The sequence below is a fragment of the Tachyglossus aculeatus genome, chromosome 2 (genome assembly GCF_015852505.1).
Source record: "Tachyglossus aculeatus isolate mTacAcu1 chromosome 2, mTacAcu1.pri, whole genome shotgun sequence".
Classification (NCBI taxonomy): Eukaryota; Metazoa; Chordata; class Mammalia; order Monotremata; family Tachyglossidae; genus Tachyglossus; species Tachyglossus aculeatus.
The window spans coordinates 85948382-85956947 of record NC_052067.1 but is presented as its reverse complement, the minus strand read 5'-3'; the positions used below and the strand labels follow the sequence as shown (position 1 = coordinate 85956947).

The 8566-nt window shown below is 49.1% G+C and overlaps 1 protein-coding gene across 1 annotated transcript; it reads right to left on the bottom strand.

Moving 5' to 3' along the window:
* Positions 1–381: 381 nt before the first annotated feature.
* Positions 382–5138, bottom strand: CCN2 (cellular communication network factor 2). The gene is made up of 5 exons (XM_038741595.1): positions 4866–5138; positions 3962–4184; positions 2811–3062; positions 2397–2608; positions 382–1756 (listed from the first exon to the last, which is right to left on the bottom strand). The coding sequence occupies exons 1-5, from the start codon at positions 4914–4916 to the stop codon at positions 1460–1462; spliced, it is 1035 nt and encodes a 344-aa protein (XP_038597523.1). The 5' UTR covers positions 4917–5138; the 3' UTR covers positions 382–1459.
* Between the last annotated feature and the right edge of the window lie 3428 nt (positions 5139–8566).

The window sequence follows — 8566 nt, the reverse complement described above, 5'->3', positions numbered from 1 at the left end:
CTCCATTCTGTGCCCATAATGCCAGAGTCTAGCCAAATAAATCTAGTGCACTTAATAGCCAAAACCAGTTAGTTTAGAAAGAAGTTAACTATAAAGAGGGCAAGTTCCTTACAATTTCCTGTGCACTCATCAAACCACTGGTCAATTTTATATGTTAGGCACCCTGTATAGTATTAACTCAATGTGCGATCTGGATTTAGAGCAAATCCCTTGGTCTGATTTCATTGGATTGCAAAATGAGCCCATAGTTCTACTGATTTACTAGCAGCCCTTCTAGAAGTTCAGTGTCAGGTGTGGACATCAAACTAAATGAGAGGTCAAGGAGCTTGTGGGTGGGGGGGAGGGGATTGCGGAGGAGAAAATGAATGCCCAAGTCAGTTGTACCAAAAATATAATACTTTATTTCCAACTATAAAGGTGCAAACATGTAACTTTTGGTCACACTTCAACAAATAACAAACTGTTTAGAAACAGTCCTGGTCAAAGAAGGAAACAAATGCTCCTGCTTGGAATGCTCGGTCAACTAGGAGAGAGTCATCTGCTTAACCTGAAGGCCTTTTGTTTGTTCTATGCAAGGCTCCCACATTTCCGACCCACATGGGGCTCTCTTTTTCTCTCTGGATTCCATTGCCTCACCCTTAGCAAACAATCACTGTCTTGGTTCACTGTCACTCCCTTTGAACCGATTTCCATGGGAATATCTATTTCATGCTTTGAATGTGTTGTCAGACAAGGCTTGCATTCTACCTATCGTGTTCAAAAAAAAAAAAAAAAAAAACCAAAAAAGGAGGCTAACATTGAAAAATATCAAAGCATTAACCCAAAAGGCACAAAACAACTTTAAATTAATTTAGATAACTGTACAAATATATATACAGTATTTACAATATTAATAAAAATCTGGCTTGTTTCAGGCAAAATGAACTTGCCCCAAGCTGTCCAGTCAAATAGACACGATTCTGATCCTTCAGGAATCAGAGGGTCAAAGCTCACAAACACCTTCCTTATCACTCTGATGGTTGAAATAGCCCATCCCAACTAAAGCCAATTCAGAGAGTCTAATAAGGGTCTCCTCAATTGCACAGTCAGGTGGAACATAGGCTATCACTTCAAGGGAACAACCCCTTGATAGTGTCAGCTTTCCCATATCCACTCTCTAACATCCCCTAAGCATCGCCCCAGCACGGCTTCTGAAGCTGTGCACTGGTCAAGTCTCACTGTCAAGTCTTGCTTTCTTCTTCAAACCAACGTCTGGGGTCGGTAGACAATTTCTATCTGAATATCACATGGAACCACAGGTTAAATTCTGTGGGTCTTTTTTTTCCCCCTCCTCTTGATAGGGGAAAACAGATTTAAATAACTTGTGCTACTGAAATCATGTTTACAAAAAAAAAAAAAAATGAGATGTGAATCAGTTCAAGTTGGCAGTCTGGTAATAAGTGTCTGTCGCAGGCTGGCTTCAGGCCATGTCTCCGTACATCTTCCTGTAGTAAAGAGACTCGAAGATGTCATTGTCTCCGGGGCAGTTGTAATGGCAGGCGCAGGTCTTAATGAACATCATCTTTTTCTTCATCACTTCGCCGTCAGGGCATTTGAACTCCACGGGGAGGGTGGCCGTTCTATGAGGAGTGCAACAGCGACCATCGGTGCAGACCCCGCAGAACTTAGCCTTGTAGGACTTGACACTGGTGCAGCCAGACAGCTCGAACTTAACGGGCTTGGAGATCTTGGGTGTTCGGATGCACTTCTTGCCTTTCTGTAGGGGAACCAAGAAGAGAGAGAGAGAAAAAAAATGAGCATATTTATAAGGTAGGAGGCTTTGTCACCTGATCTGGGCTTTCACCCTATCTGTAGACACATATGTCTCTGCTCTTGATTAATAGTATGAGGGGGAAGAGTCCATTTTGCCAGTTTTCTAAACAAGAGAAAGAGTCCTAAACATGCCCCCAGTTGTATTTTGGATGTCTTGGCTTAATCTCCAGATCAGCTATTGTTTCATGGAGGCACATGGTGGATAGAGGTGTGACTCTTATTAACACATGTGTGTTTTCAGCTACAAGTTCCTGGGAAAGTGAATTTGCCCCCCTTCTAGGCTGTAAGTTTGTGGTAGGGAGGGAATGTGTCTGCCAGTTCTGTTGTAGTTCAGTCTCTCAAGTGCTTAGTACAATGCTCTGCACAGAGTAAGGGCTCAATAAATCCCTCTAGACTGTAAGCTTGCTGTGGGCAGGGAATGTGTCTATTATATTGTACTCTCCCAAGCGCTTGGTACAGTGCTCTGCGCACAGCAAGCACTTGATAAATATGTTTAAATGAATGCCACTGATTGATTGGCAGAGAGCAGGCATGGACAGTAGGGTCCCGAGGCTAGAGATGCTGGCGCAGAGCATTTTGTTTACCTTAATGTTCTCCTCCAGGTCTACTTCACAAGGTCTGACCATGCAAAGTCTGCTCTGCTTCTCTAGTCTGCAGAAGGCGTTGTCATTGGTGACTCTGGTGGAGATGCCCATCCCGCAGGTTTTGGAGCACGCGCTCCACTCGGTGGTCTGAACCAGACAGTTGGCACGGATCATAGTTGGGTCCGGGCCATAGGAGTCTTCCAGCTTGTAGGCTATAAAGGCAGAACACACACACAAACACGCAAGTTGCAACTCCGGCTCCAGTCATGGGTTTCCCCCAGAAGAACCTTTCAGACTTCAACAGCCTCCAGCAACAGGACCAAATGACCGGGAGGGAGGAATTCTGCCAACCCCAATTTTCACCTTAAGGGAATCCTGCCGAGCAAGTGGCATCTTCCAACAAACCTGACTCACCAGCTAGCGCGGGTCCGACCATGGTCTGTTCCTTGGGCTCGTCGCACACCCATTCCTCACAGCACTTGCCAGGGAGCTTCACCCTCCGGGGGAAGGGGCAGTCGGGGCTGGGCAGCCGCACGTCCATGCTGCAGAGGGGCACGCAGCCCACCGCCCCATCCAGGCAGGTGCACTGGTACTTGCAGCTGCTCTGGAAAGTCTCCCCGCTCCGGTACACCATGCCTCCGAACACGCAGGGAGCACCGTCTCGAGCTGCAGAGAGGGGAAAGGGGAGGAGAGGGAGGCAAAGGTGAGGGTCTTGGGAAAAGCAAAGGTGAGGGCCCTGGGAAAAGCAAGGCGCTCTGCAGACACACTCCGGGACTGTGCCGGGGACGGGGGCAAAATCCCTAATGGGGCAGTGGAGAAATTAAACCCGGAGACTGCACAAAGACCTTAAATTCATTCATTCATTCAATCGTACTGATTGCTTACTGTGTGCAAAGCACCGTACTAAGCGCTTGGGAAGCACAAGTAAATGAGCCTGGGGGGGTGAGAGGGGAGATCCTGGGAGGGGAAAAGTGGGGACAGAAGAAAAGGGAGTGCTTCAGGGGCATGCACAACCACAGATTCTCGTTTCGTTTGAAGGCTCGTGGTCCCTACTCTGCCTTTTCCGTATCTCCCACTCCCTTCTGCCTCTCCCTGACTTGCTCCCTTTGCTCTTCCTCCCTCTCCCAGCCCCACAGACCTTATGTATAGATCTGCAATTTTATTTATTTGGCTTGCCGTGTATTTGTACTGACGTCTGTCCCGCCCCGCCCCACCCAGACTGCGAGCTCGTCGTGGGGCGGGATTGTCACTCTTACGTTGCATTGTACTTTCCCAAGCGCTTAGTACAGTGCTCTGCACCCACTTAGCGCTTAACAGAAACGACTGAATACGACCGAATAGATGAAAGCAGGTTCTTAATGCACGGGGCGAGTCCCCAGGGCTCAGGGAGGAGTTTCAGGCGTTAGATCTCTAGCTAAGCGCTTGGTGCAGTGCTCTGCACACAGTAAGCGCTCAATAAATACCATTCAACGAATGCACGGTTTAGGGAAGAGGGTGGAGGCAGGCATCTGCCTCGAAAGTAAGCCGTGGGGAGGAGGGCATGGGGAATGGGCGCTGGTCCTTACCGGTGCACACTCCTATCTTGCGGTTGGCAGGGGAGCCAAAGTCGCAGAAGAGGCCCTTGTGGGGGTCGCAGGGGTCCCTTTCGGTGCACAGCTCGCCCAGCTGCTTGGCACACACCCTACAGCAGCCGCAGCCGTCCATCACCAGGCTGACGCCGGCAGGGCATTCCTGGGGCGCACCGGGCCCGCATTGGCACTGCCCACCGCAGTCCTGGCCGGACACCGCCTGGGGGGCGGCGGGGGGAGGAAGGGAGGGGAACAAAGGTCAGCCTGGGGTCGAGGGAGCATCCCCCTCTCCTCCCGCGCCCCAGGGTCGACCCCCTCCGGCGAGCCACTTGTCAGCTGTGTGTGATTTGGGGCCAGTAACTTCTCTGGGCCTCAGTTTCCTCATCTATAAAATGGGGGTGAAGACCGTGAGCCCCACGTGGGACAACCCGATCACCTTGCATCCCCTCCCCAGCGCTTAGAACAGCGCTCGGCATATAGTAAGCGCTTAAATGCCAAGAAGCAGCGTGGCTCGGTGGAAAGAGCCCGGGCTTTGGAGGCAGCGGTCATGGGTTCAAATCCCGGCTCTGCCAATTGTCAAGCGGTGTGACCTTGGGCAAGTCACTTCACTGCGCCTCAGTTACCTCATCTGTAAAATGGGGATGGATTGTGAGCCCCCTGTGGGACAACCCGATCACCTTGTAACCTCCCCAGCGCTTGGCACATAGCAAGCGCTTAATAAATGCCATCATTATTATTATTATCCTCTGTGCCTCAGTTCCCTCATCTGCAAAATGGGGGTGAAGATTGTGCGCCACACGTGGGACAACCTGATGATCTCGCATCCCCCTAGCGCTTAGCACATGGTAAGCGCTTGACAAATGCCATTATTATTATTATTATCATTATTATCTCCCCTTACCGGGCTGCAGAAGGCGAGCAGGAGCGCTAAGGCCAAAGTGTGGCACCCCATGCCGACGGGTGGGATGCGCAGGACCGGCTCTCCTCGACGGGTGGTCGTTGGCGAGGAGGAGGAGGAGGGCTCGGGCGGTGGGAAGAGGGCTCCTGGGCTGGCAGGTGGATGGAGGAGGCGAGGCTGGAGCTGCGTAGCGCTTCGCCCAGTGCTCTGCACCCAGTAAGCGCTCCTCAATCAGTAGGACCGAGTGGAGGAGAGGAGCCGGGGCAGGCCGCTGTCTGCTGGCGGTGAGGCCTGTCTCGGCTGACAGCAGAGCCGGGGTGTGAAGCTGCAGCGGCCGGGCCGCAGGCTTTTATAGGCCCCGGGAGGCGGGGCCTCGCCAGGGCTCTGAATGGAGTCCACACAAACAGGGACATTCCTCGGATTCCTCCCCACCTTCCTGCCTCATCAACTCACACCGGATTGAGGCTGACCCCTTGACACTCCGCATTCCTCCGGCTGAAAAAAGCTGGCACGCTCCGGCTCCCAAGAAGAGGCGCGCTCTTTCCCCCACCTAAGAATAATAATGATGGCATTTGTGAAGCGCTCACTGTGTGCCAAGCACTGTTCTAAGCGCTGGGGGGATGCAATAATACTAATAATAACAGTAATGATGGCGTTTGTTAACTGTGAGCCCACTGTTGGGTAGGGACTGTCTCTATATGTTGCCAGCTTGTACTTCCCAAGCGCTTAGTACAGTGCTGTGCACGCAGTAAGCCCTCAATAAATACGAATGATTGATTGATTGATTAAGCACTATGTGCCAAGCACTGTTCTAAGTGCTGGGGGGATACAATAATAATAATAATAGTAATGATGGCGTTTGTTAAGCACTACGTGTCAAGCACTGTTCTAAGCGCTGGGGGGATGCAATAATAATAATAACAATAATGATGGCATTTGTTAACTGTGAGCCCACTGTTGGGTAGGGACTGTCTCTATATGTTGCCAGCTTGTACTTCCCAACCGCTTAGTACAGTGCTCTGCACACAGTAAGCACTCAATAAATACGATTGATTGATTAAGCACTATGTGCCAAGCACTGTTCTAAGCGCTGGGGGGATGCAATAATAATAATGACAGTAATGATGGCATTTGTTAACTGTGAGCCCACTATTGGGTAGGGACTATCTCTGTATGTTGCCAGCTTGTACTTCCCAAGTGCTTAGTACAGTGCTCTGCACACAGTAAGCGCTCAATAAATATGATTGATTGATTGATTAAGCACTATGTGCCAAGCACTGTTCTAAGCGCTGGGGGGATACAATAATAATAATAATAACAATAATGATGGCGTTTGTTAACTGTGAGCCCACTATTGGGTAGGGACTGTCTCTATATGTTGCCAGCTTGTACTTCCCAACCACTTAGTGCAGTGCTCTGCACACAGTAAACGCTCAATAAATACGATTGATTGATTGATTGATTAAGCACTACGTGCCAAGCACTGTTCTAAGCGCTGGGGGGATACAATAATAATAATAATAGTAATGATGGCGTTTGTTAACTGTGAGCCCACTATTGGGTAGGGACTGTCTCTGTACGTTGCCAGCTTGTACTTCCCAAGCGCTTAGTACAGTGCTCTGCACACAGTAAGTGCTCAATAAATACGATTGATTGATTGATTGATTGATTAAGCACTATGTGCCAAGCACTGTTCTAAGCACTGGGGGGATACAACAATAGGAATAACAGTAATGATGGTGTTTGTTAAGCACTATGTGCCAAGCACTGTTCTAAGCGCTGGGGGGTTACAATAATAATAATAACAATAATGATGGCATTTATTAAGCACTATGTGCCAAGCACTGTTCTAAGCGCTGGGGGGATACAATAATAATAATAATGATGATAATGGCATTTGTTAAGCATTTACTATGTGCCAAGCACTGTTCTAAGCGCTGGGGGGATACAATAATAATAATGATGATGATGATGATGGCATTTGTTAAGCGTTTACTATGTGCCAAGCACTGTTCTAAGCGCTGGGGGCATACAATAATAATAATGATGATGATGATGGCATTTGTTAAGCGTTTACTATGTGCCAAGCACTGTTCTAAGCGCTGGGGGGATACAATAATAATAATGATGATGATGATGGAATTTGTTAACCACTTACTATGTGCCAAGCGCCATTCTAAGCACTGGGGGGATACAAGGTAATCAGGTTGCCCCACGTGGGGCTCACAGTCTCCATCCCCATTTTCCAGGTGAGGGAACTGAGGCACAGAGAAGTTAAGTGACTTGCCCAAAGTCACACAGCCACGTGGCAGAGCTGGGATTAGAACCCATGACCTCTGACTCCCAAGCCCGGCTTTTTCCTCTGAGCCATGCTGCTTCTCCTTGGAACAGTGCCCAGCGCTTAGAACAGTGCTTCGCACAGAGTAAGCTCTTAACAAATGCCAACATTAGTATTAAATGGACTTTTCACCACTATCCACTCTCTCCCCTCTCCCTCCTCCAAGCTTGGCTTTCCCTTTCCTCCCCCCCACCCCGCCCCCCATCTCCCCATTTTTCCACCTCCCCCTTGGGGATCTTTTGGAAGTACTTGGGTTATAGTAGCGTGGTTCAGGGGAAAGAGCCCGGGCTTGGGAGTCAGAGGTCGTGGGTTCTAATCCCGGCTCCGCCACTTATTTGCTGTGTGATCTTGGGCAAGCCACTTCACTTCTCTGTGCCTCAGTTCCCTCATCAGTAAAATGGGGATTAAGACTGTGAGCCCCATGTGGGACAACCTGATTACCTTGTATCCACCCCAGCGCTTAGAACAGTGCTTGGCACATAGTAAATGCTAAACAGATACCACTATTATTATTATTATAGCAGGGCTAATTGTTATTTATAGTAGCAGGGGGGTATCCAGCTGCTACCCCTCCACCCCACCCCCAAAGAGGGGCACCTTCCCCTGAAGCAGACCCTTAGCTCGGTCCCAGTGATGGGGAGGGGGCTCCTGAGCCACTTTGACTTTGAAGAGGAAGGGAATGATAGTTTTAAATTTAGAGCCCACGGGGCTCCATTTGAAACATCTAGGGGAGCAGGTCAGTAGTTATTCTTTTACATTTATTGTGGTTTCTTTTTTAATCCCACTAGGAATCAAGAGAAACTGCCTGCTCAACTATGCATTCTCTTCTTTGCTCTCCCCCCCAACACACACACACACACACACACGCACACACAACTGTGAGCACGTTGAGGGCACTGTTTGTTGTCGTATTGTACTTTCCCAAGCGCTTAGCACAGTGCTCTGCACACAGTGCTCAATCATCCTCATCAATCGTATTTATTGAGCGCTTACTGTGTGCAGAGCACTGTACTAAGCGCTTGGGAAGTACAAGTTGGCAACATATAGAGACAGTCCCTACCCAACAGTGGGAAAAGGCAGGACCCTAATAGGTGCCCTATCTTCTTTGCAGGTGATTCAAGAGTTGAATGACAACCACGTGGAATGACCCCCAGCTAGAGGTCTGAGGCAGCCTATACAGTAGGATGAATCCAGTTTATCACTCATTCAATCGTGTTTATTGAGCGTTTACTATGTGCAGAGCTCTGTACTAAGCGCTTGGAAAGTACATTTCAGCAACAGAGACAATCCCTACCCAACAACGAGCTCACAGTTTATCGTTTTCTGGGGTCTGATAGTTGTTTTCAATTCTCAACGAAAGTTGTGG

What these genes read in the sequence shown, in the direction of transcription:
- CCN2 (XM_038741595.1), bottom strand. Translation starts at nt 4,916, where the DNA reads ATGGGGTGCCACACTTTGGCCTTAGCGCTCCTGCTCGCCTTCTGCAGC. An exon ending in CAAGATAGGAGTGTGCACCG is followed by an intron (nt 3,063 to 3,961) that starts GTAAGGACCAGC and finishes CCCTCTCTGCAG; the next exon opens with CTCGAGACGGTGCTCCCTGC. An exon ending in ACCTGGAGGAGAACATTAAG is followed by an intron (nt 1,757 to 2,396) that starts GTAAACAAAATG and finishes GTTCCCCTACAG; the next exon opens with AAAGGCAAGAAGTGCATCCG.